Below are 27,636 nucleotides of genomic sequence, written 5' to 3' on the forward strand. Positions count from 1 at the left end.
TGCCAGTGAAAGGATGTCGACCGTACAAAAAGTTGAAACTGATTGCAACAGTACATTACTTTAGATTAAGGAAGTTGTCAAATCCAATGAGTTCGTGAATAGTTAACCGGCAGTGAAGGGCCTGTAAAGTAGCTTCACACAATGGTTTATGAACATACACCTGACTGCATACCCGGGGACGCCTTTTATAGACCAATCATTTACCTATTTTGTGGTACAACTCCGGAAGCTGGATTTCCACTTTCTCTCTTTGAAAGAGGTGGTATTCGGCTTGTTCGCATACTGGTGGAACCAAATTAAATTGTCTTGCAACAGAATAGGCTTCCTGGGGAAAAACATAAAACTAAATTATCACATTGCATTTTGTTGCATTAGAGCAGGACGTATTTACCAAAGATGGAGGGCACCTTTTCTCTCCGGGTTATCACTTAAAATGTCACACAAATAGAGGGATAGAGGGCTTATAAATAATAATCTTTATTATTATTCATATAGGTCCAGCATACGTGCCCAATCAAGCAGTGAAAACAAAGAGGTATGCAGTTCCTAAAAGTGACGCAGGGTGTAGTAGTATAACTCAAAGGTGCCAAAGTGACAAAGTGCGGGTGCTGGTAAAAGCAGGAGAGAAGATCACTCCTTCTGGAAAAGAAGACCTTCCCACACCCAACAAGCGGGTGTCTTGCTTCATCATCAGGTCCTGCTCCTTATCGGGCCGGCGGTGCAATGCCCGATCAGGCACCCAAATGGGGCCTTCCTGACGGAGATCTTTATTTCCAATGCCGATGAGTAAGGTGTGTAAGGGGTTACTTCTACTAACTGGTGTAGGTGCATGTGAAGTGTGAAGTGAGTGAACTAAAACAGGGATAGGTGATCCACTTCAAACTATTTTAATAAAGCATGGTCACCATCCTGATTAAAACCAAAGTGAGCCGCACATATCTCACCTTTAGGTATGTGAGTCAATGTGCTAAGGGGTCAACATGTTTCTTGCCTGATAATTTATTAATTGGCAATTCTTTAGGACCAAGGGTAAGGCTACCTACACTTTTTTGGTGGTGGTCACAACCTCTAAGAGGTATCAATGGTGGCCACACGTACAGCACCCTAAAAATGTATGGTACCCAAAGTTAAATAACACAACCCTTATAAACTGTGTTGAAATCAAGACCAGGATGGGAGAGCACAAAATTTATAGTGTCGATTCTGTATCGAGAAAAGCTCCGCAAACCTAAGGCCTCGCCATCCATCGATGTATGGATCAATGTACCACTGACCTTCACATGGTTCTCAACATAAGGTCTTTGCCCCACTCCTAAAGGTGCTCCTCTCTCGCATTGAAAGTATCTGAGACAATCAAAGCAGTGATTAGGAATAGGGTAAGGCAAATTTTGTTTTCATTTCACCTTAGATGGAATTGAATAATGGGCGCAAAAAACTTTTGGGCCGTATTACACAATATTATTGTTTGTGCCCAGTGCTACTTTCAAAAGATAAGCCGGGCGCAAACAATGACAATGCACCCTATCATGGTGAATGCGCTGCCCCAGGGCAGCGCATTCAGGTGAAAACACGGAGCAGCTGCTCTGCGTTCTCACTGTGCAGGCGGGTGCACTCTCAAAGGGGATTAGAGATCCCCTTGCAAGCGGGTGCAGTTAGTGACTGCACCCTCCTGCAAGGGGATGTCTGGTACTCCCTGGAGAGGACTTCGCTCAGGGGACGCACTGACAGTGCGCCACCTTATAAATGGCACACTGCCAGTGCGCCTCTTGCGGGCTTCTTTGACTCTGCACCCCTGTCTGTAATATGGCACGGGTGAGGAGTCAAAGGAATTTCCTTATTTGCATAGGGCACGCCCCTATGCAAATGAGGGAACAACCTCTGAAGGTGGCGCTAGCGCATTAAGTGCGCCTGCGCTGTCGGTATTATAGAAGGGGACGCACAAGCGTTTGCGCCCCCTTCTATAATACCAAAGTGCCCCGGGGGTGTGCAAAGTGGGCACAAACGCCCATTCTGCGCTCGGGGCACCTTCTGTAATATGGCCCCTGGTATTTGTTTCTACGTGGTGCGCACTGAAAAAAAAGAGTAAAAATCCCGGCAATATCGTACAGCAGACCACAATCTACTGCGAGATTACCAGTTTGCCCATCCCATCCTTGGAAACAAAAAATTGGTATGCAGCAGGCAATCTAAACATTTCAAACAATAAGACCTCTTTTGAATTGGTGAGAACAGACAGACAATCAGAAATTTCAAAACACGCTGCTTTTTCAGCAAATTCTTCTCTCAATCAATCAGAGGGTTTCATGGTTAGGCTCTTCTGACTAGCTGCTGGGAACCTCTTAAAAACAAAACTGGGCAGCTCACCACTCCCTGAAGTGTTTTGTAACGTGGGGAGGAACCGACAGCCTGAACACAAGCTTTTTCCCCCCCACACGTGGTAAGAAATTAGCCTTCTGCGGTCTTTCCTGAGACAGCGCATGCACTGTCACTTGTGAGATATTTTGCTACCTTACGGAGAGCCTAGAGGCCACCCATTATTTACCATGGGTTGGCTTCATCGTCTCTCGCATTTCTTTGCTTCCCTTTAGTCAGTGCATGCCGGCTTCACTTCCTCTTCATGTGTTTTTCCTTCCCTTAGAGCATGGCCTAAGTACTGCTTCCTTTTGTCCCCCAGTGTACTTCCACTAATCGCATGTTTGTGTAGGTCCTTATCTAAAATTTTCATTGTAGCAACAGAATGCCTTTGAGTGCAGGCTGAAACCACTTTCCTCTCCCTCTTGCTGTTGCTCCGTTGTTGGCTCTGTGTTCTGCTAGACCCAATCCCTTTAATGACAGCAAAAGTGTACTTGTTAAATCCTATTTTAGCACATGGTCTGTGGCATGGATTTAGGTTGATTGCTGTCACATACAGCTATAGAACTGGAGTTACAGAATTTTTGCATTGTTGGTAATAGAAGCTGTTTGCACTAGTTGGGTTGGAAACCTGAAAACGTTTGCTGAAGTATATAAAGGAAGCTACCTAACACAACAATAAAAGAATACAACCAAGCAACAGAGCAAAACACAGCAACATGACAACAAATTAAAATACAAATGAAAATGACAACACAAAACAAAGCAACAGGAAACTAAATAAGACAATACACAATAAAACATCACAACAGCCCAATAGAGCCCAAGAAACAAAATAAGAACAAAGACAAAACAATGCAGCCCTGAAACAACATAAAAAGAATTCAATAATGCGCCACAAAACAACACAACAATACACTATTATAACCATATGTCACAACAACACAGACTCGAACACAAAATAATGCCGCTCTAAAGCAACACAGCAGAAAACACAACCTGACACATGACACGATAAAATACAACACAAACATATTGTTATGCTTTAATTTTATTTTTGTTGTGTTGTATTGGTGTATTGTGTTCTGTTTTTGTGCTGTCATTTTGTTTGTGTGTCTTTTGCTGTGTGGCAACACTGTGTTTACTTTATTGATGTGTAGTTGCAGAATGTTTTTCTGTTGTTGAATTTTGTTTTGCGGTTTATGATGAATTTTTCTATAATTGTGCTGTTCCGTTGTACTGTTTTAGTGCATTGGTATGTTGTATTTTATTACATTGGCATGCTATTGAGTTTTCTTTTTGTATTGTGATGTATTGTATTATTACTATATTAGTGTGTTGTGTTATTGTAATGTGTTGGGCATAATATTGTAGAGTGGTGAAAGGTGTTTGCACTATATTATTTACCATCGAAGACAACGCTGTGTTGTCTTTGCGTGCCTGAGCAATGGATTACACATGTGCGGTGTTTTTTGTCGTATAGTGGTTTTCTGTAACATGATTGTTCATATTGACGTGCAGTTGCTTTGTTAAAAATGTCTTTACCATGATCTCCATCGCACTCCACCGTGAGGTTCCCCAGTACATGGCCATCCCTTGGTTGATCACATACGTCATTGCTCGTACAATCTCTATGAAACAAAAAAACAAACAGACAAATGGATTAAAATATAATTTTATTTAAAAGTCCTTTATGAGGATCTGAATGCATTACGCGTCTAAATGGATGTTCCTAATACTTCCTGTTAAATTTCCCAATCAGCGCAACTGATAAATCTGCTTTACATGTATCCCAGCACTCCATTTTTTAAAGTGTGTTATGCAAAAAAAACAACAGCAGCACTTAAATCTGTTGAGAAAATATGAAAAAACAAGAAAAATATAGTTGCAATGAATTATAAACACACACAATGATATAGATTAATCTAAACCACCAACAAAGCAAATGTCTCTATATGCAGTTGTGTTTAAAGAGAATGCATATCTAGACCAGCTGGTTTTCTAAATTAGGGGCAGATAGAAGAGTTTGCCAGCCTTTTTAGGAATCATCTCTGCAGAGTGATGTGCTGTTTTTTCCTGAAGGTGGGCTAGACGGTGTCTATTGTCAGCTGCTTTCTCCCATTACCTCCGGCCCGTCTTCTTCTCACAGTCCCTACATATGAGTTTATCTCCATTCATGCAGAATATAATTACCAAACTTGACTTTTCCTTTTCCATCCAAGATGGCCCCCATACCTATGAGTATAAATAATCACTTCCTGGGAAGGACTTCCTGTTTCTTTTTTCTGCACCCAATTACCATCTTGGCTGCAGGTATGTTTTTATTGTTACAGACCTGCTAAATGGTTTTGATTTCATTTGTTTCATGGTTACACTTGTGTGAAGGGCATGCAAGACCACAGGGGGTGTCTGGGACTACTGGGCAACCTGTGATAGCCTAAGAATATTTTATAAATGGTTTTATTTTTATTTTTTGTTTCTGAAAAAGATTTTGACTGGTTTTCAAATTGCAGGCATTGAGGGCTTCTCTGGGGTGAGTTGCACTTATTCGGCTGTCCGATGCAATTTGAGTGAGATTGGCAGAAGGGTGCTGTCTGCCTGATCTCAAAATGGCACCTCCACTCTTGCCTAGGTGGCGTGTCTAGTAACATTCACCTGTCCCTTGCAGATGGGGAGCGTGAGGTCGTTACCATGGTTTCCAGCTGGCTTTTTCAGAAAGTTGGTTCCTGTGCTGGTGCGCTTACCGTTTTCGTTTGCCTTGTGGATGCGACTGCATTTGGAAGTCTTTGAGAGGTCCTTCAGGCTTTTCCAGTTTGCTGACTGCTTGAAGGCCATGAGTGATGCAGTGGAAGTTCCTGTGGTGGCTGGGCCATCTTTAGGAGCGTCCATAACCCCGGATATCTGGCCAATTATTGCAGCTGCCAGGGAACCTGCGTTTTGTGCCTGGGAGGGGGCATTTCTCCTGCAGAAGTGCCTAGAATTATTCCTTCATTGGAGGGTGGTGAGGAGGGCCTTGAGGGCCATTTTGTGCACAACACAGATTGGTCCAAGTTTACAAATGCTGTGTTTTTTTTTATTTTTGTCACTTTCTTTAATCCATTGGTTGAATTTCATTATATGCTGCCTTCTCCGCTGGGCGATAAGGGGCCGGCTCCGATGGACAGTGGCTTGCTCTTAGAGCACTCCCTGTACTAGTGTTCCTGCTCCTTTGCTGGGGTCGGAGCGTAGATATCGGACCGTGCATTGCTTATTTTATGGGAGGTCACATTGGTTCTCCTGAGTGAGTGGTCTAATAGCCGCTTAATTCTTGTCCTTCCTGCTTGACAGTATGCAGTGGTGGGTGACACCTCTCTGTTATCAGCAATATGGTGAAGCGGGTCCACCAGGTTATTTAGTGGCAGGCTTTTCTTTTCTCTTTGGTGCTAAGTGATGCCATGTTGTGGTCACTTTGGGAGAGGAGGGTCCTGGCCACGCAGTGCCTTGTGGAGGGGGGCTTCACACTTGATCTAGAGCTCTTGCAGGTACTGTTTAACTAAGCAATGGAATCTGCTTTTGCAGCTAGAATAGATACTTCGGCCCCCTAAGTACACAAGGGTTCATGTTCTGCTGGTCCAAATTCTGTCCCATCTGAGGATGTGGTATTCAGGGGCAGATACATTCAGGGCTTAAATCTGAAAGTTATGCTGGCCCACACTTCAGTTAATATGTATTTTTCCAGTTTTTGATTTCTAGGCTGAAGTCTGTGATTTTTTTCTTGTATCTGTTATGTGGGCCTGAATCAATGGCCACACATAGGGCAATAGTGGTCTCTTGAGTAGAGAATGGGATGAAACTGATCAAACTGTTTTTCCTTGTTTTCTTTCTATATGGTATCCGCTGAAGAATTGTGCAAACTTTCCCTCTATGGTGAGAGTTGTCTCTCTGATGTCAGGTCTTAATTCTAGCCATTCCATGAGGCTTCCTGGGGAGGTTTTCCATAGTTATTGATCCCTGCTTTTCCTAGTCCAGATAATATCGGGTGAGTTCCACCCTGGTCTGGACCCCTAAGGGATCATTCAGTTTAGCTCTTATATGTCATTCCAGTTGGAGTTTCTAAGGCTGAATCTGCCTCTCTTCTGGAAGGGTGAATTCCTGACCTCCATCGATCTCATAAATATCGACCTCCATGTCCCGGGTCCTCTGTCTTACCAGCAGTTCCTCTGTTTTGCTGTCCTGGGCATCCGCTCTCTGTTCGGGTCATGACATTTGGGCTAGTGTCGACGACCAGGGTGTTTCTCCATGTTTTTGCCACCATTAGTGGATATTTTACGTTCTGAGGGTGTTCTACTCTTCCCTTCTCTGGATGGCTGGCTGCCTCTTGTTGGAGGTTCTCAGGGTGAACACGCTGTTGCTGGCGCATGGCTTCTTGATCCAGCCATCACAGGATCTCCTCTTCATCAGGGCCTGCTTCAGGAAGGACTTTGTGGAGGTCTTTGTGTCAGAGGAGCGTTGAGTTTGGCTCTGCTCCCATTTGTCCTCTCTCCGTCTTCGCCCTTTGGCATCTGCGAGGACACGGCTTCACAGTCAAGGGAGGTGTCTTCTACATTGTCCCTTGGCGGCACCTGTATCCCCTTGTTCACCATCTCCTGAGGCATTGGAACCCTTTGTCTCAGATGTACAAGACGCTGGCCAGGTTACTCCACAAATACGCAGGGATCTCTAAAGGTGGTTGGACCCTTCTGAGCAGTGGTTTGTCTTTGGTTCTATTTTTCCTGTTTTGGTTCTCATGACCTGTGAGAAGTTGGCCTGGTATATGCTGTTCACTAGTTCTAGTGACCACCTTGTACCATGCCAAGCAACCCTTATGGTGTGGTTGTAAGTCAACCTTTTCGGACTAGCTGCCCTAGTGGTAGCGTAGGCTAAGCAGTCTTTGAGGCTAAACTCGTGAAACGTGTTAAGCCAGCTGTTTTACCAAATGCAACCCCCTTTTATACCAATGAAAGGACACCACACAGATATATATTCAAAATATATATGTATTTATTTCTCAAAGTAACCCCTAGTCTCTTTATGAGCACAGGAGCACAAATCGTCAAACAAGATTATAACAGAATACACAGAAGTTGCACTTTATATGGATAGGCCCTGGTGGCCGCTCAAACCATATACTAAAATAGTGGTATAAGTACCACGAACAGAAAAGGGAAAAGGCCTAGGGCCTCTAGAATCGCTGGGCCTACAAGGAGCTAACTTCAGTTAGTGACCAGGAGGTCCACGGGTCGCGTGTGCAGAGCAAATAGTCACACGCGAGCTCCCATAGGTTTTCAATGGGTGCGTAAAAAGTACAAAGTTACTGCAAAGAGGATCTTCCGGATGGACTAGGAACTTAAGATTGGAAACACAGACACTAGAGATGATTCTCTACACTTGGGCACCGGAGTGCCAGCTTTACCTCACCCACAGGAAGCGGGTGCATAGGCGTCGAAGTGCGTCGGGTTTCTTCTATCTGTTCAATGGAGCCTGGGGGCAAAGATGCTGCAGGCGACCGGTCCGGAAGAGATGCAGTGGATCCAAGAGTGGATCGGAGATGTTGAAGACCTGTAAGCAGAGGGGACAGTGTTCACAGTCACTAGCCAGTGACCAGCGTGGCACCAGGTGGGTACCAGGCGATGTCGGGTGCAAACAGGAAGAAAGGTGTAGTTTGTCTCTGCAGCCACGTGGTCCCTGAAGGTCGACGACGTCCAGGAGTCAAGTCACGAGCTGTCCCACGCAGGCTCTCGCTGTCGGCGGTGTCGGCGACTTGATTGAAGCAAACAAGCCTTGGCAAAAGCAATTGTTGTGGAAGATGAAATAAGCTGATGGTTCTGACCAGCAAGGTCAGAGGGATTGCTCCTTTGGAGGGGAGCAAGGGCCAGTCTGGAGCAACCAGACCAGCGGTGTATTTTGTGAAGTTCGTCGCCAAGATGGCCACTAGCCAGCGGGCCAGCAACCGGTTAGGCGCGTCGAGTGGCAAAATGCAGAAGGGCCCCACGCAGGTCGTGGAGATGCTGGAGGACTCACCTTTGGTGCAGATGCTGCTCGGGTGTTGGGCTTCTCAGATCCCAAAGCACAACTTGGAGGGAGCCTCGGTTGTTGCGCTTGCAGCTTGTCGTGGTCTTTTCAAGATGGCTGGCTCCACGTGTCTCGGTGCCTCCACGGGTCTCCTCTTTTCAGGGACTGTGGATCGGGCGGTGAGAGGTCTGGAGGTCCAGGTCTTGTCAGTCTCTGGGCTCGGGCTCCGGCGGGAGGCGGCGGCAAAGCAGACGTTGATTCGCTGGATGGTGCTTGCGTTAGCAAGGTGGTCACTCCCTGACCACAGGGGAGATTGGCTTCAGTCCTCTGTGCGGCAGAGCGTCGAAGTTCCCGTTTTCTTCTTAGTTTCAAGTTGATTCCAGGATGTCTGAAGTCTTAGGACACAGCTCCTACCTTTAAGCGGATTCTAGGGGCCGGACTACCTGCTAGGTCCCTCCCTAAGGGTGGGACCAGGAAGGGGGGTGGTTACACCCCCAATCCTTTGTCCAGCTCGCCCCAGGCCCGGGACTGGTGTGCCCCAGGACCGGTTTGAACTGGCATATGCACCGAGGCTCCTTGTGAGCCTCAGGCATGTCTGGTTTCTTTCAAGCCCTACCTGACCAATACACAAAATCCTGTCTGGGGTGGTGCACGCACCTCCCCTGGCAGGAAACCCTTTGTCCACACCTCCCAAGCTGGAAGGACTCCCAGCAGCAGGAGGGCAGACTTGTGTCTGTGGTGGCAGCATCCATTTTGTGGAGCTGAGGCTATGTCTGATTTTACCCGGGTTTCAGGTACTGTACATGTCGTGCCCCTCTAGAAGGGTGGAATGCTAACCCTGTCGCCAGAATTGGCGAGGGGTTAGTATTCCAATTCGTATGACACCTTACTCGACATGTTTTGATAAAGCCAAACCAAAGTTAGCATCTAACCGCGAGGTTCATAATGCACTTAAGAGTATATGGTATGACGATATCTGGAAACAGTAGAAGGAAGTTGTTCCGACCACTGCAGACAGGCTCAGCTCATGCCAGAGCACCATCTCACATGGAACCAAGCACTCTGCCTTCAGGATTGTTAAGGCCTGCCATAGGAGTGACTTATAGGTTACCAGGTGTCCCATTTAAGGTTAGGTATAGGTATACTACACCTAAGTAAGAGGTGGTTACACCAACTTACCCCAGCTGAGTGATCAGCCAGTTGTGTCAAATTTGTTAGGCCAAGCCTGGGGTGGCATAATACATGCTTCAGCCCCTGGCAGGCCTTAGATACACCAATGCCCTGGGTACCTAGTGTACACTGGTACAGGGGCTCACAAGGTGATCCAACCAATTGGGTATGTACCTAGGGTACATGGAGTCCATTTTAAAGAGAGAACAGCCAGGCTGAGATCCTGAATGGCAGGATCTCAGGCCAACTAAGTCGAAAAACCAGCTAGACACTAGGCAAAAATGTGGGGGTAAACATAGTCAGATATCCACCTTCCTACACAACCCCCCCCCCAAACGAAGGGAGATAAGGCTGACCTTGACCAGGTAAGCCTATATTGCCCAAGTGGCCATATAAGGAGGAACCAGCACGGGCATGGTTACCCCCTGTCTCATGGTCCACTAAGCAATCCCTCACCCTAAGGCAGAGGTCTTCAAACTTTTGGATGCCGAGACCCCCCTGTCAACATTTTGAGGCGTAAGGACCCCCTCTTGACAAAAATGTCTAAACCTGTTGACTAAATTGCGTGGGATGAAAATGTAAATAAGGTTATGTGATGCCGCGTATTTTGGGATAGCATTGCTTCATTATTTTGATATTTGTTACACACAGTAACGCTGAGGAAAGATTTCACCCAATCAGTACCCATTTATAACCAAAATACAGCAATTATCATCAGAAAGATTTCAAGTCAACCTTTGTGAAGGGCCTTCCACTCTTCAGCAATACGTGCTGCCACATTAGAATCTCACCTGGCCCTGACCGGAAGAAGCAGGGGTCCCTTAAAACCCTGGCGGTTTTGTGTAGAGTTAAGCCTTTTACCCATGCAGCTTTCCTCTCACCCCCTCCCTTCCATCCCTCTCTCCTCTCCTAACCCCGGATCCCTCTCTCACTTTGCAGGTCATTTTCTTTCACCCCTTTTTACAACTTCTGAACTCTCCCCATTCAACCTCTCACTTCACCTTTAATCACCTCTTGCCATTCTGTCCTTTCACTGCCCTCATCTCTAACAGTCTCTCACATTTATCTCATGGCCTCTCTGGCCCTGTCACCTCCCGTGCCCCTCAGCACTTCTCATTCACCTCGTCTCTTCATTCAAATTTTTGTCTATTTGTATCTTACACCTCTCCAGTCCCCCCATTCCTCTTTCACATCTCCCCTTTGTTCTAACAGAAGCCCTCACCTTTGGATCACACTCACTTCTTGCGTGTCCACACTTCTCTTCGGCAATTCACATTTCTCCTCATCCCTGACCTCTTCAATCAAATTCTCTCACTCCCTTGCTGTTCTCTCTCATTTTGGGTGCGGATGCAAGTTCAGAATGGGATGAATGAATGTATGATTACTGATGGGCTTGTTTGAGTGAGTTGCATATTGAGTAGTGAGGGGGAAGTGTCACATGAGTGCAGGATGAGTAGTGTACTCGTGTGACTGCAGGTTGAGGTATAGTGTGAGCAGGACAAGTGCATTGTGAGTGCAGAGTGATCACTGTGAGTGCAAGGTGAGCGGGTGAATGGTGCAAGTGCATGGTGATCAGTGTGAGTGCATTGTGATCACTGTGAGTGCAGGGTGAGCGGGTGAATGGTGCAAGTGCATTGTGATCAGTGTGAGTGCATTGTGATCACTGTGAGTGCAAGGTGAGCGGGTGAATGGTGCAAGTGCATGGTGATCAGTGTGAGTGCATTGTGATCGCTGTGAGTGCAAGGTGAGCGGGTGAATGGTGCAAGTGCATGGTGATCAGTGTGAGTGCATTGTGATCACTGTGAGTGCAGGGTGAGCGTGACAATGAAGGGCGAGAATGAGGAATGAGTTGTCTGAATGCAGGGTGCATTCCCAGACCCATGAAGTAACTCAGCATGTTATTGACGGGGGCGTAGACTTTAATATCTAAGTTAAACTATTGCGGCATTAATCGGGGATCGAGGGTGAAGGAAATAAATAATGTGCTGATCCTGCAACAAACTTCCAGTCCTATGGTTAGGGTTGCCAGCAGATTATTTTGGTGGCCCAGTCGGTACAAAAAAAAGCAGTCACCTAAAGCGGTATTTTCAGCGCTTATCTGTGCATACTTCCCAGGGCCGGCTTTAGTGCTGGTGGCGCCCTGTGCGACAATGTTTGTTGGCGCCCCCACAATGACCACCCCCACCATGGATTCTCTCACTAGCACCCTTTAGCAGTGACCAAGTCTCCATAACCCCACACTCTCAGATGCATTGAATTAGTTATATAGCGCCACTCATACCAGTGTAGGGTGTCCGAGCACTTTGCATCACACACACATTACACAGAGACAATCAATCATAAGTGTGTAAATCAGTGTATAGGAAATGTTACATAAGCCAAAGGACTAAAAGTATAGGAGTCACATGTCATCCATACTGGTAGGCAGTATAGTTCAAGAGTGCTTGGTGTGGAGAAGCACAAACGCAGAGTCGAAAAAGAAACAGCATAGTTGGGAGTTTCCTTTAATAATAAGAATTGATTTCTAGCCAAATTAACCCTTTTTGCAACATTAATCAATGATCTAATAATGTATACTTTGCGGTGTGTATGCTGTTCTAGGATGAAAGTTAATAGCTCACTATTCTCTATTAGGACTTTAAGTTATAAATTGTAAGTAACAAAAGGATGTCTCTTTTGAAAGCAGTAACCTGCTGATCTCTTCACATCATACACACTCTGTAATCTACTTGGTACACGTTCTTTGCAGCAGGCATATTAACCCTCTGCACTAACTTCACCTAAGTCAAAACCTCAACTATACAACATTCTGATCTCTCTCCAGGAAGATAATTAATCACACAAGTTATCTTGACATTTATGTGAGGCCTGGTAATTGCCGGGGAAAGAAGGAAAGAAACGCTGCAGCAGGTGCTTCAAAAGCACAATAAACTTTCACAGCGCCCCCAGGAAGCCAACTTTGTATTCCTTTCCATGAAATGCATTCTCACACTACGGCAGTGAATGTAAAATCCAAATGTAAGGAATAGGCACAGTGGGGACCCAGGGGGAACTGGAACCAGCAAAAAAACCTAAGCCTCTGTAAGCAGTTTACAAAGGCATGTTAAATGGTCTTTAAAGACCTGTGAAAAAACACGGGGGTGCCGGAGATAGGAATCCAGACACTGCCCAGCTGAGCCCCCAGCAGCTCAAGTTTCACTGCAGCAGCCCGGGCTGACTGGGAAGGCGCGACCCCCTTTGCATCACTCCACGGCCCCCCTGGGGGTCGCGCCCCACAGTTTGAAGACCCCTGCCCTAAGGGTATCAGAGGGTCTCCACCATAGGGAATCTCTACCTTTGGCGTGTCTTGGCAAAGTAAAAGGCTGGTGTTGAGATGGAGTACTGAAGGGAGTGTCTTCAAAGTGAAGCCTCAGCTTCCTCCAATCATCCTTCACCATGGATGCCTTTCTTTCCTTAACTGAGTTGCACTGTGCTCTCAGGGTCAGCCTCTGGCTACCTAAAGCTGGAGGCTGGGTCCCTTTTGTGGGCTTACTGGAGGGACAGGTCAGGTTTGGGGCCCTAAGGTCCCAGGTTTGCCTGTGCCCAACAGAATCCCTCTGGGGGAGGTCCCTAACTACCTGTAAAGGAGATCCCTCAGGAATGTTTTTACCCATCACCTGGCTAGGGCTACTAGCCAGGCAATCCTCATTCTTTTGATGGGGGGGTTCTTGTGGACAGGGGCCCTCTTGGGGTCCACTGGCCTCCCTGACCTCTGCAGCCCTGGGCTGACTGAGGCAGGGTAGAGAGAGGCAGGCTACCTGCACCAGACTGGGTCCCACCTTGGAAGGGGCCACTGACATCAGAGGCTCTGCCAGGCCAGGCCTGGCTACCTCTGGGGCAGTTCCTTCACAAGGGGTGAGGTCAGATCTCTGAAGACGCTGACCTTTTCCTAATGTCTGGGGAGAGGGAGACTTTTCTTCCTCTCCACTACTCTCTGTTTGTGTGGAGTGATCCATAGTTTCAGGCTTCACTACACCTATATCAGTCTGAGTATAGGCTGAGACCATTACAGCCTTGCCAACCTTTTCAGGGGGGCACTCAGTTTGTGTTTGAGCTGTGACTGTCACAGCTCTGCCAGTCTCTACAGGGAAGTCTGTCTGTGCCTGGGCTGTGGCTACCACTGCCCTTCCAACCTTTTCAGGGAGGAAATCTATTTGGACAGGGGTTGTGAATGGCACAACCCCACTACCCTCTTGTGAAAGGCCTACCATTTTAGAATGGGTGTCTTGTTCAACTCTAGCCCAAGCTGAGAGTTCTAAGTCATTCCCCAGTAAGCAGTCTACAGGCAAGGTTGGGGACACTGCCACCCTTTTAGGGCCAGTGACACCTCCCCAGCTGAGACACACCTCTGCCATGGGATGACTGTTCTGGTTGCCATCAATGTTAGTTACCTGGTAGGAGAAACCAGGCAAAAGCTGCTCAGAGGGAACTAGCCAATGAGCCACCATTGTGATGCTAGCTCCAGTGTCTCTGTAGGCCTCAGCTTTGGTACCATTGATGTAGGGCTCCTGTCTGTACCTACCCAAAGTGTTGGGACAGGCAGTGAAGTTGGCAAACCCCATGCCACCATCACAGACAAGAGTAGTTGCTGCAGGGGAATTGGCTAAGCCAGGGTCCCCCTGTGTTCCCCAAGTAAACCCACCCAGATTTCTGGGGGCACTCCCACCACCTGGGGGATTACTGCTGACAGTGATAGGTGGTGTGACAGGAGTAATTGGAGGAACAGTTTTGTTTTTAGCCCTTGGGCAACCGCTGTCAGTTTTCCAATGCCCAGGAGTTTTACACTCATGGCAGTAGGGCTTTTTAGCTGTGGTAGAGGAGGGAGCTTGGGACCCACCACCCTGTGTGGAGTTTTGGGGCCCTGAGGAAGATTTCTCTTTTGCTTTATCCCCACCCTTCTCTTGAGGCTTGGTGGTATCTTTCTTTTGGTCACCACCCTGGTTTTTAGGCCTGATCCTGGTCCTGACCCATTTATCTGCCCTCTTTCCCAATTCTTGGGGAGAGGTCAAATCTGAGTCTACCAGGTGTTGATGGAGAAGCTGGTTTTGACAATTCCTTAAAATCTGCTCTCTCATCATCAAATTGTACAATCCTGTATAATCAGACACCTTACTTCCCAGCAACCAACCCTCCAAAGCCTTAGTGGCACATTCCACATATTCAGACCAGTCCTGAGTCTGTGTCTTCTGGGTGTCTCTGAACATTAACCTGTACTGTTCAGTGGTTAAGCCTAACCCATCAACTAGGACACTCTTCAGGACTCTGTAATTTCTGACATCCTCTTCTCTAACAGTGAGGAGTCTGTCTCTGCCTCTTCCTTCAAAGGAGAGCCAGAGGATTGCTGCCCACTGGTCTTCAGGAACCTGCTGCACTTTGCAGGCTCTCTCAAGAGCAGTCATCCATTTGTGGATGTCATCCCCACTTTTGTAGGGGGGCACAACCTTAGACAGGTTCCTATTATCAAAGACCCTATCTTTGTCCCTAGGGACAATGCTGCCACCAGTGGGTATGGACCCACTCTCTGTAGGTTGCCTAGCCTTGTTCAGTTTTTCTTCCATCAGGGCTACTTCTAGCTCCTGCTTCCTGATCCTCAGCTGGGCTTCCTGCATTCTGGCCTCATGTTCCCTCCTCTGAGGGGTGGTCATCCTTCTCCTGGAGTGACCTTGAGAGCCTCTAGAGCCATGGGAAGCATTGGATTCACCTGAGCGATTCCTTTGCCTCCCAAGCCCTGTGTTAAGTCCACTGGGGAGATCCAATGGGGTAAACCCACTGTCAGTCCCCAATAGCCTTAGTTTAGCTGGGCCAAGTATAACACTTGGCACTGGGCTAGTTCTCCCTTCATCCCCACTCACATCTGTATCCCCCTCACTTTCCTCCTCTGTAGTATGGTGCTCATCTAAGGGATGGCTATTGGAAAGGGGTACCTCAGTGGCATCTTCAGAAGGGGGGCCTCCTGTTCCTGTCCCTAAGGGGGCTAACTGGGAAGCTTTCTTGAGCTCTCTTTGATTTTCATCATTTTGCAAGAGTTCTCTGAGCTCAGCAGAGGTAGGGTTCTTGGGCTGTTTAAGGCCTCTAAGAGTTGCCAAATGCCTGAGCTCATTCTGATTAAGGGTAGCAAAGATGGATGGTGCCCTCTGGGGGTCACTCTCAACAGAGATGGGTACAGTGGACCCCTCTGCCCCAGCCATTGCTCTTAAGTGTGGGTGGATGTGTTGCAATCTACCTACACTTGGGTTTACCTACTAAACCTATCTAGTAGTTGTAGTCAGGGTGTGCTACTCCCTTTGCTCTACAACAACTAAGTTCAGTAGAACTTAAGTATATCTAATCTTGTTTTATATGTACCTATAGGTACCTATGTGATCTTTCAATTGGTAACCAAGAGATTACAATGGTAAAACACAGCAAGCTCAAATCCAACCGCTGCTCACCAATGTGAGAAGTTGGCCTGGTATATGCTGTTCACTAGTTCTAGTGACCACCTTGTACCATGCCAAGCAACCCTTATGGTGTGGTTGTAAGTCAACCTTTTCGGACTAGCTGCCCTAGTGGTAGCGTAGGCTAAGCAGTCTTTGAGGCTAAACTCGTGAAACGTGTTAAGCCAGCTGTTTTACCAAATGCAACCCCCTTTTATACCAATGAAAGGACACCACACAGATATATATTCAAAATATATATGTATTTATTTCTCAAAGTAACCCCTAGTCTCTTTATGAGCACAAGAGCACAAATCGTCAAAGAAGATTATAACAGAATACACAGAAGTTGCACTTTATATGGATAGGCCCTGGTGGCCGCTCAAACCATATACTAAAATAGTGGTATAAGTACCACGAACAGAAAAGGGAAAAGGCCTAGGGCCTCTAGAATCGCTGGGCCTACAAGGAGCTAACTTCAGTTAGTGACCAGGAGGTCCACGGGTCGCGTGTGCAGAGCAAATAGTCACACGCGAGCTCCCATAGGTTTTCAATGGGTGCGTAAAAAGTACAAAGTTACTGCAAAGAGGATCTTCCGGATGGACTAGGAACTTAAGATTGGAAACACAGACACTAGAGATGATTCTCTACACTTGGGCACCGGAGTGCCAGCTTTACCTCACCCACAGGAAGCGGGTGCATAGGCGTCGAAGTGCGTCGGGTTTCTTCTATCTGTTCAATGGAGCCTGGGGGCAAAGATGCTGCAGGCGACCGGTCCGGAAGAGATGCAGTGGATCCAAGAGTGGATCGGAGATGTTGAAGACCTGTAAGCAGAGGGGAAAGTGTTCACAGTCACTAGCCAGTGACCAGCGTGGCACCAGGTGGGTACCAGGCGATGTCGGGTGCAAACAGGAAGAAAGGTGTAGCTTGTCTCTGCAGCCACGTGGTCCCTGAAGGTCGACGACGTCCAGGAGTCAAGTCACGAGCTGTCCCACGCAGGCTCTCGCTGTCGGCGGTGTCGGCAACTTGATCGAAGCAAACAAGCCTTGGCAAAAGCAATTGTTGTGGAAGATGAAATAAGCTGATGGTTCTGACCAGCAAGGTCAGAGGGATTGCTCCTTTGGAGGGGAGCAAGGGCCAGTCTGGAGCAACCAGACCAGCGGTGTATTTCGTGAAGTTCGTCGCCAAGATGGCCACTAGCCAGCGGGCCAGCAACCGGTTAGGCGCGTCGAGTGGCAAAATGCAGAAGGGCCCCACGCAGGTCGTGGAGATGCTGGAGGGCTCACCTTTGGTGCAGATGCTGCTCGGGTGTTGGGCTTCTCAGATCCCAAAGCACAACTTGGAGGGAGCCTCGGTTGTTGCGCTTGCAGCTTGTCGTGGTCTTTTCAAGATGGCTGGCTCCACGTGTCTCGGTGCCTCCACGGGTCTCCTCTTTTCAGGGACTGTGGATCGGGCGGTGAGAGGTCTGGAGGTCCAGGTCTTGTCAGTCTCTGGGCTCGGGCTCCGGCGGGAGGCGGCGGCAAAGCAGACGTTGATTCGCTGGATGGTGCTTGCGTTAGCAAGGTGGTCACTCCCTGACCACAGGGGAGATTGGCTTCAGTCCTCTGTGCGGCAGAGCGTCGAAGTTCCCGTTTTCTTCTTAGTTTCAAGTTGATTCCAGTATGTCTGAAGTCTTAGGACACAGCTCCTACCTTTAAGCGGATTCTAGGGGCCGGACTACCTGCTAGGTCCCTCCCTAAGGGTGGGACCAGGAAGGGGGGTGGTTACACCCCCAATCCTTTGTCCAGCTCGCCCCAGGCCCGGGACTGGTGTGCCCCAGGACCGGTTTGAACTGGCATATGCACCGAGGCTCCTTGTGAGCCTCAGGCATGTCTGGTTTCTTTCAAGCCCTACCTGACCAATACACAAAATCCTGTCTGGGGTGGTGCACGCACCTCCCCTGGCAGGAAACCCTTTGTCCACACCTCCCAAGCTGGAAGGACTCCCAGCAGCAGGAGGGCAGACTTGTGTCTGTGGTGGCAGCATCCATTTTGTGGAGCTGAGGCTATGTCTGATTTTACCCGGGTTTCAGGTACTGTACATGTCGTGCCCCTCTAGAAGGGTGGAATGCTAACCCCGTCGACAGAATTGGCGAGGGGTTAGTATTCCAATTCGTATGACACCTTACTCGACATGTTTTGATAAAGCCAAACCAAAGTTAGCATCTAACCGCGAGGTTCATATTGCACTTAAGAGTATATGGTATGACGATATCTGGAAACAGTAGAAGGAAGTTGTTCCGACCACTGCAGACAGGCTCAGCTCATGCCAGAGCACCATCTCACATGGAACCAAGCACTCTGCCTTCAGGATTGTTAAGGCCTGCCATAGGAGTGACTTATAGGTTACCAGGTGTCCCATTTAAGGTTAGGTATAGGTATACTACACCTAAGTAAGAGGTGGTTACACCAACTTACCCCAGCTGAGTGATCAGCCAGTTGTGTCAAATTTGTTAGGCCAAGCCTGGGGTGGCATAATACATGCTTCAGCCCCTGGCAGGCCTTAGATACACCAATGCCCTGGGTACCTAGTGTACACTGGTACAGGGGCTCACAAGGTGATCCAACCAATTGGGTATGTACCTAGGGTACATGGAGTCCATTTTAAAGAGAGAACAGCCAGGCTGAGATCCTGAATGGCAGGATCTCAGGCCAACTAAGTCGAAAAACCAGCTAGACACTAGGCAAAAATTTGGGGGTAACCATAGTCAGATATCCACCTTCCTACATGACCGTTGCCAGTGGAACGGGAAGGGGTGCAACTCTAGAGATTTCGGTAGCTCAAAGGGGATGGAATTGGATGAAGGCTCTTCAGTCTTCAAATTGGAAGGAGCTGGTTGCAGTCCTGAAGGCATTTTTGTTTTTCCCCCCTGTTGTTGACCACTACAGTGTGTGTGCGGATGGACAATCAGATCATCCACTCCTATCTGACCGGCTGGGTGGAATGGCTCCACTATGTTTCTCCTTTCGCACAGGATTTGTCTTTGGGCTGAATCCCATCACCTGGCTCTCTGGGTAGTCTTTCTTCTGGGGAAGGAACCTGGGCCTACTGATGCTCTGAATCAGTGGCTTCGATACTCTGAGACAACGTGTCTGGTTCTGGTGATCTTTCAGTCCATTCTTTCTCAGTTTGATCTCTGGTGGCTGGATGTGTTCGCCACTGTGGAGATTGCCCTTCTTCCCCGCTTTTGCTGTCTGCTTCCGTCCTTGAGAGCTTGGGCGGTGACTGCTCTGGCTGTTTTCGGGCCCAGTGGTCTCCTTTATTGTTTTCCACCCATCCCTATCCTTCATCGGGTGGTTTAGAAGGTGGTACAGGAATAGGCGGAGATTCTGTTGATTATCCCAGGTTTAAGGTGCCTTTGGTTCCCTCGTCTTCTTTGTCTGTCAGTCGGCCTCATTGGGTTTTACCGATCCATCTGTTCCTGTTGCATCAGCCACTTCATCTGCTGGATGCTCTTCACAGGTTTCAGCTTGTAGTTTGGCACTTGAGAGGCTGCCCCTCTTACAATGAGGCTGTTCTTTGGATTTTGCTCCATGGATTCAACAGTCCCTGTGGCCGTCCAGCCTTATGGCCATCATTAGTGGCATTTTTTAGTCTGGTGCCAGGTCAAGGGGTTGTCGTTTTCCTCTGGTATCCCTACAGCTGTGTTGGAGTTCCTTTGGGATGGTTGTCAGCTTGGCCTAGCTGTGTCTACCCTCCGTAGTCAGTGAGCAGCTGTTCCAGATCTTTGGGGTCTGGTGTTTTGTCTGTTGCTCCTCTGGTGGCTGGCTTGCTGCATAGCTGTTTTATTATGCAACCTGTTGTTCATTCCACTGTGCCTTTTTGGGACCTGCCTCTGGTGCTGCAGGGTTTGTGAGATGCTCCATTTGAGCCTTTGAAGTCTGCTACCTTCTAGTTTCTTTCGGCCAAGGTTGTTTTTCTAGTGTCCATTTCCTCTGGGAGACAGGTGGTGGTGATTCAGGCATTGATGTCCTCCCCTCCATCATTTGTTTTTTCCTGGACAAGATGGTGCTTCGTCCTAGTCCGGCCTTTCTCCCTACAGTAGCGTCCTCTTTTCATTTGGATTCTGACATTGTTTAGCATACCTTTTTTCCGTCTCCTCTGTTTGATGAAAGGGTGCTTTTTCATTCTCTTGATGCACTTGATGCACTTTTCTGTGTATTGCTAACGCACTGCTGTGTTTCGCAAGTCTGTTGCTTTGTTTGTCTCCCAGGGTTTGGCAACGAGGGGTCTTGGACTTGTCTCTCTACCTTGTCACGTAGGATTAAGCTGGCCATTTTTCTTTCCAATTCCTTGTCTGGCCTGTATGTTCTAAAGTTTTTTCCTGGATGGTCTGCTTGGGGTGTTTCTGCCTAATGGGGGGAGTTTCAAGGGGCTTCTGTTCGGGAAATTTATTTTACTGAAACTGAGGCTTTGCCCTACTGTTTGCAATTGGAGGGTTACGAATCCTCGAATTTGGCTTATGCTGTTTTGAGTTCTGTGGGCCTTCCTGCAGTTCAGTGTTGTGTGCGTCATTGCATTGCATTCTCTTGGTTTGCTATGTTTGTGGTCTGTTTGCCAAAATCAGTTTCTTGGCTTAGGTGTGTAATTATAAGTAAAGACTGTGAGAGGAAGATAGACGAGGTGGTAATGCCCGGTTACTTACCGGTAATTTTTATTACTCCGAGTCCATGTGTTCCTCGTCACAGTCTTGAGTTCCTGCCCGCCTCTCCCTGTTGTGCAACTGATTTCTTTCTATGCTTGCTTATTTTGGGAAGTTCAGCCCAGGGCGTGATGTATGTATACTCATAGGTATGGGGGCCATTTTGGATTTGGGAAGGAAAAGTCAAATTTGGTAATTATGTTCTCCATGAATGGAAATTAGCTCATATGTAAGGACTGTGACGAGAAAGACATGGACTCAGTGTAATGAAAATTACCAGTAAGTAACCGTACATTTCTCCTTTCTTTACCTCAGTGAATTAACCCTTTGACCTTTAACAGCCTAGGTCAAAACAACTTCTTTGCCTCAAAATAATATGGGATCATTTTGACTTGTTTTGAATGTGTCTGTTATAGTCACTGTAACACTGTAGTTAACTTGGGGGGATGTGCAAGAGTTTGGACCGAGAATAAAGGAGGTAAATTAATAATAATAATAGGGCATTCTGGCAGTGCTCCACGGACTGGTCTGACAGGCCAGTGTGTAGACCGTTGTTCAAGCTGATTGTGGGCCACCTTTGTTGTCTGAGGAACCAGTTTTTACTGTTGATTTCTCTGATTTTATCACAAACATTGCCTGCAGCAAATACAAATGCACACAGTCTCATTTACCTTGATAAATACTTAGATGGAGTTTCATTACAAGTTGAAGACTGTCCTGATTTGCAAATGAATGAATGAATTGGATACTTGTAGAGCACTCTGCCACTCCAAAGGAGCATCCTGGTGCTAACACGGACACAGCAGTGCTTCAATCAAACAAGAAAAAGGTAATACATCAGAGAATAAGGGGATAGCAGTGCAAATCAGAGGCTGCAAAAAGCCAGGTCTTCAACTGCTTTGTAAAACCTACTTCTGATTCAATTAATCTTAAATGGTTGGGAAGTTGGTTCCATGTCTTAGTACCCAGAACTGCGAAAGATTTACCTCCTAGAGTTCTGAGTCTAAAAGACATAGGATTTAAGAAGATTCGCTAGGGAAGATCTCAGGGTCCTTTTAGTGGTATAGGGTGTGATTCTGCCCATTAAATATCTTGGCCCAGTAGATCTGTAGGCTCTAAATGTAAATAAAATAATTTTAAAAAGGACCCTTTTTTGGTCTCGCCTGACCCAGCGCATGCGCTGGTCTGGCGAGACTTATTGAGAGGGCTCCAAAAAGTGCTACCAGGCCAGCCTAGAGCTACAGTGCATGTGCGCGGGCGTGCGCGCCACGCTTTACCGCGATTACTTTCACTTTCGCGGCTGCACGGCCACTTTGATGTTTGACGCTTGGCATAGCCAATAGGTCTCGCTTTTGGGACCTTTTAAGTATTTAGTTATGCAACTGTTGCATGGCTAAACACTTATAAGGTCCCAAAGGCGAGACCTATTGGCTATGCCAATGCTTGTTTCAGTGGCAACCAATGTAAGGCTTTCAAAGCTGCCAAGGCCGATGATTGTCGGGGAAGTTTCAATACCAATCTGGCCGCCGCATGTTGCACCATCTGAAGTTTCTGGATAATTTGTTTTGAGGATCCTGCATACAAACTGATGTAGTAAACCAATCTAGAAGTTATCAATGCAAAAGCAACTGTCTTTCTTGCCGTCAATAAGAGGTAGTCAAAAAACATTCTCAGGGATTTTATAAGAATAAAACACGTCCCTGCTGCTGCAAGAGCTTGTGGGCTACCTTTTAAAGCTTGTGACTCACTAATAGGAACCACTTTGATTTTGGTGCCACCAGTGCCACTGGGCCTAAAACCTCTTCTGCAAGGATAGGGATTTATTTCCCTCCACTGATTTCCTGACAACAGGATTGCAGATTTTTTCATCTGCATACTTCAACACGTGTGACTGAACAACTTTCAAAATTACTTGCAGGGGTTTCAGTCTTTTCTCTGCAGATTGCAGACTCTTCTGGGGGTCAAGATGGATTTTTGTTAGCTATAAGCCGAATTTAGAAACACAAATCACTACATTTATGACTGCAGGAAATTCACAAAAGGTAATATTTGACTCCGGTGTGGCATTACCCCATAAGCAAGGAATATTATGTGGAAATACATACCAGGTATATGGCGGGTATTCGGTATTTGGCCATGAAAGTTTGTGAGTTTATGAACATTCTAAAATACCTTTCCAGCTCTTTCATACCATGGAAATGGTCTGAAATTTCAGGCTTGGAAGGGCAGGGTCAAATTCCTTTGCAATGTGTGAAGGGTAGTGGAACATTTCCAAGCTTTGTGCTGGAAGCATGGGCAGGAGTTTCTCTGTATGTATGATGTGAGTTTCACCAATTGGTGAAAAAAAAGAAAAGAACATAATTGTGCCATTACACAAAGGCAATGGCTTTTAACAAGGTAGTGTGTGTACAGTTCTACATTTTGAAAATACTGATATCAAAAAGGAAGCGTCACAGCCCTATGCAAAATCTTAGTAAATCCAGGCCAAAGTATTTTTCTGAGCTTCAACTGAACTCCCAAACAGACAGGTAAGCAGATTTTGTTAAAGGCAAACCTTAATACAGTACAATCAGTATAAAATTTAATGGTCCAGGCTAAATTACATTTACAAGTAAGAAAGGCAACACAAAAGCATCTCATAAATGGTTGAAGGATTATTGTCGGGAGAAAAAATCCCTATTGTAAATACTAAGGGCCTCATTTACAATATTTTGCCATAGGGCAGCGCCGCAAGCCTAGCTGCTGTGCTGCGTCTATTAGATATGGTGCATTGCTGTCCTCTTTCCCCGCTCTGGCACTCAATTGGCTGCCATGCACCAATGCATGCACCCTTGCACCATGGTGTAAGGGTGTCTGCGTTGTGGGAAACATTGTTTTTGTGCAGGAAGGGACACCTTCCTGCACAAAAACCATAAATGGAAGCAATTTCCTCCTTTTGTGTGTGCTGCTGACTGCAGCACACATAGAGAGAGGAAAAGCCGAGGAGAAATAAAGTTATTTCTCCTGTTTGCATCTCCCTAAGCCTCCCCTGGGGAGACATAGGCTTTTGACGCAATCCCAGGTTTACAGAAAGCTGTCAATCTGAAAATGTGTCAAATGTCATGAGTGTTGCATGGGAACACCCACCGTAATGCCCTTGGCACTCCTCCCCATCCAAGTGCGAGGCAACGCAGTGACTTGCGCTGTATTGCCTCACACCATATCTACAAGGCCATGAAAAGCCACGCAGGGTGGCTTTACGAGGCCTCATAGAGATGGGTAAATCCACTGCGCCGCTGAAACGTCATAAAAAGTAACGTTCCGGCCGCACAGGGGCCTTGTAATGTGGCCCTAAGTGGAAAAGTTCCAGTGTTAATTCATAGAAAGTCCTTAAACCTGTTAGTAAGCATACATACTGGACTGAATAAATGGTATTATCTCAGAAACGGATGCTTCAAACCAGAAGAGATATCACTTTTGCTTTGAGAATGTTTTTTCAATGGTACAGCTTACAATACTGAGCTTAGTTGTTCTCTGAAAGAAACAAGGAATGCACAAGGCTCGCCTCCTCACAATCAAACACTGCCCGGATTTTCTTTATCTTTTACTAGGAACATGTTAGAAGGATTTGGTTCTGCGTCTGAAGGTATTTCCGCCATAGAGATGTTAATATGTCTAGCAATGCTAAAGTTGAGGGTGGTGGTTCTATTGCTATTTCAAACAAAAATGAAGACGATGACTGTATGTGCACTACATACTGAGCCAGCTTTAGTGATTGTAGCGCCCGGTGCGACAGCCTTGTTTGGCGACCCACCCCTCATGACCTTCTTCTCCACAAATTCCCTCACTACCACTCTACAGCATTGCCACTCACCTCTCTAATGCCCCTCTCAGGCATACATCTGATTTGTTTTTAAAGTCCTGCTCTCACACTTAGTTATGTGATCTGCATGGTACACTTTCTTTGCAGCAGGCACATTATCCGTCAGCGCTACATTATGGTGAGTAAAAACTGCAGCTAAACAAAATTCCCATCTTTCACCAGCAGTAACATTAAACATTAGCTTGGCATTTTTATTGTTGACTGAAAACTGCTGGACGCACAAGGATGTTCATTAGCTTTTAATCTCAGAAGTTATTTTTAAACACAGCACCCCCCCACCAAAGTCAGCCGCAGGTGTGACTTAAACGGTTGCACCGCCCTATAGCCAGCCGAATAGTGATCCAACAGCACATCGACAACACCAAACTTGCTTCTTCTCCGACATCTACCCCTCTATGTTACTTCTCACAATGGACAGCCTTCAAAACCCTGCATTTTGAAAACCGTATTCACCTCCTCAACTCCCTCAAAGCCACCTCTTATAAGGATAATTCCTCACCATCTTCTTTCTTCAAAACCCTCTCTGGAAAAGCTCTCTCATTCCTATTAAACTTTGTCATACCTCTCTAGGTCAAGGAGTCTTCCAAGAAAGTCTCAAAACAGGTCAGAGAGTCACACTAGATCTCTGTTAACCTCCTCAACTACTGGCCAAACGCTCATCAGGCCTTTATTGAAAAGTAGTCCACACACACTGCAATAGAACATATTTGACAACCATCTCCTGCATTATTACCAATATGGTTTCAGATCATGCTTAAGCATAGAGACAGCTATCTTGCAAATTGTAGACAACACCTTCCTTAGCATAGATAAAGATGACCCCTGCCTCCTTTTACTTCTAGACCAGGTGTCTCCAACCAGTCGATCGCGAGCTACTAGAAGCTCGCAGAAACCTTCAGAGTAGCTCCCAGCCTTTGGTTCACTTTTAACTGCGGATTGTGTAAGTGTTGCATTTTCTTTTTAAAGTTAAGGAAAGGCTATGTTTATTTCGCATTATCAGGCTGCAGATAGCAGAGCCTGATAAGGAGCAGTGCGCCACTCAGATTTATGACCCATGTGGGTCACAGAGGTTCAGAATGGATGTATTTAATTCTTAAATAAAAGCCCTTCTGAACTCAATATTGGAGCACGAGAAGAACATGAAATGTCTGAATGTTTTTAATTGAGAGAAAATTACAAAGAAGAGTTCACTTTATAATTAAGCAAACCCTTCATTTTGATTGTTTTCCTTTTCAAAGTGTCACATTCACAGACAGCAGGCATTTTGCTCCCAGTGGCTAGTAGACAGTGCCATATTTATAATTGAAAAATATAGGCATTTTCTTTAAAATGGGAGAAATGTAAAGTGAAGAAAAATGTTTACATGAAATGTTGTCTTAATGTTTTCTCTACTTTAAAGGAAGCCAATTAAGTCCTGATGTTTCATGAAGCATGTTTCTTCACCTTATATTCCTCACATGTAAACAAATGATTATTTTCCCGTTATAAATATGGCACCATGTCTACATGGCACTGGGAGTAATATGCCTGCTGGTTTTAAAAACACTTTTACATGGGAGATAATAAAAATGATGAGTTTTATGTAATGCATATTAACAATAAGTTAACTCTTCAGTTTAATTTCCTCCCATTTCAAAGTGTCACATTTACACACAGCAGTCATTTTGCTCCCAGTGGCTGGTAGACATGCTGCCATATTTATAACTGAACAGTACAGCTATTCTTTTCAATGAGAGAAATTTAAAGTGCAGAAAAATGTTAAACCTAGTGCAGAAAAATGTTCCTTATTAGGAATATTTTTGCAGAACATTTTTCTGCACGTTATATTTCTCCCATTAAAAAAAAATGTTTTTTTGTTTTTGTTGTACACATAATGGTGCCACATATGGCGAAAGGTAGGTCCTGTGCCACAAGTACATATGACACAGGCTCTCAGTCACCCATACACATATATCCCATTCCTTCACACACATGTTCATACATCCCCACAGACCATGACTCACGGACGTACATAGCAGCCCTATCATAGTACCCCTAGTAACAATATTTTGTTCAAACCATAGTGTCGGGCTCCATAGAGATTAGGTTTAAAGTCCATGAAGCTGTACGAGGAGGTGTCAGATAACAATGGGCGAGTTACTTGGCCTTCAGTAGCTTACGACGATTCTCACTGATCTGAAGTAGCTCTCAATACAGAAAAGGTTTAACCATCGACCATCCTACTCTCCTCGACCCCCTGAAATCTTCTCTGTGATTTGCCGGCATTAGTTTTGAATGACTCTTCTTGGATCTATCCAACCCACACCAGTTCAGTCATATGGTCGATTCCAGGTCACAGAAGGTCCCTATCACCTACACTGTTCCAAATAGTTCTTTCTTACCCCATTCATCTACATACAGAAATGTTAGACTGTACTCGCTGATAACAGCTCCCAGATTTCACCAAAAAGGCATTGAGACACAACTTTACTTGAAAGTCTCCTCCACACCAGAAAGTCAGTACTTAAAACACTGCCTGCACCTCACTGAGAACTAGATGCCCAGCACTTGCATGAAGAAAAACCCCACCAAGGCAGATTCCAGCTATTCACCATGACCCACAAGCAACGACTAATTTGACTCGAAGACATGAACATATATGCTTTTGAGCACCACCTTTACCCAACAGGAAGTCATCTGGGTTCACACTCGACATCATACTCGCTCTCAACATGAAAAAAACACAACAGCATGGTACTTGTTCTCTCTCCTACAGACAGGGAAACATTCCGCCCAGAAAAGGCACGTGGAACTGCCAAACCTTACTTCTAGAGGATAGCAATGCCCGTCTCCACAACTTTCCAAACTTCATAATGTCCCCCGTGTCCTACATCCACAGCATGCCACATCAAGGGCATGAAGAAATATGACTAGATTATCCCCACCCCGATGGAATTCCACTTACTCACCTTGCCCGGCCACACCATCCTCAAAACAAGTGGCAGAATCTGCAACATCATCATGACCGGTAACCCGCCCTATCTAGATGACAAGCTTGCCATCTGCAGTGGTTCTCAGCACACCTGCCGGTAGGACACCATCTGATT

General features: G+C 46.3%; 1 protein-coding gene across 1 annotated transcript in view; it reads right to left on the minus strand.

Moving 5' to 3' along the window:
• Window positions 1-27,636, minus strand: part of KCNAB1 (potassium voltage-gated channel subfamily A regulatory beta subunit 1) — an 822,927-nt gene that overhangs the window by 36,997 nt on the left and 758,294 nt on the right. Inside the window, exons 9-10 of the mRNA XM_085634769.1 lie at window positions 3,898-3,983; window positions 205-325 (exon numbers count right to left, since the gene is read on the minus strand). Of these exons, the coding sequence (XP_085490895.1) occupies window positions 205-325; window positions 3,898-3,983 (207 nt within the window). The remainder of the gene's footprint in view (window positions 1-204; window positions 326-3,897; window positions 3,984-27,636) is intronic.

The sequence above is a fragment of the Triturus cristatus genome, chromosome 11 (genome assembly GCF_964204655.1).
Source record: "Triturus cristatus chromosome 11, aTriCri1.1, whole genome shotgun sequence".
In the NCBI taxonomy this organism is placed as follows: domain Eukaryota; kingdom Metazoa; phylum Chordata; class Amphibia; order Caudata; family Salamandridae; genus Triturus; species Triturus cristatus.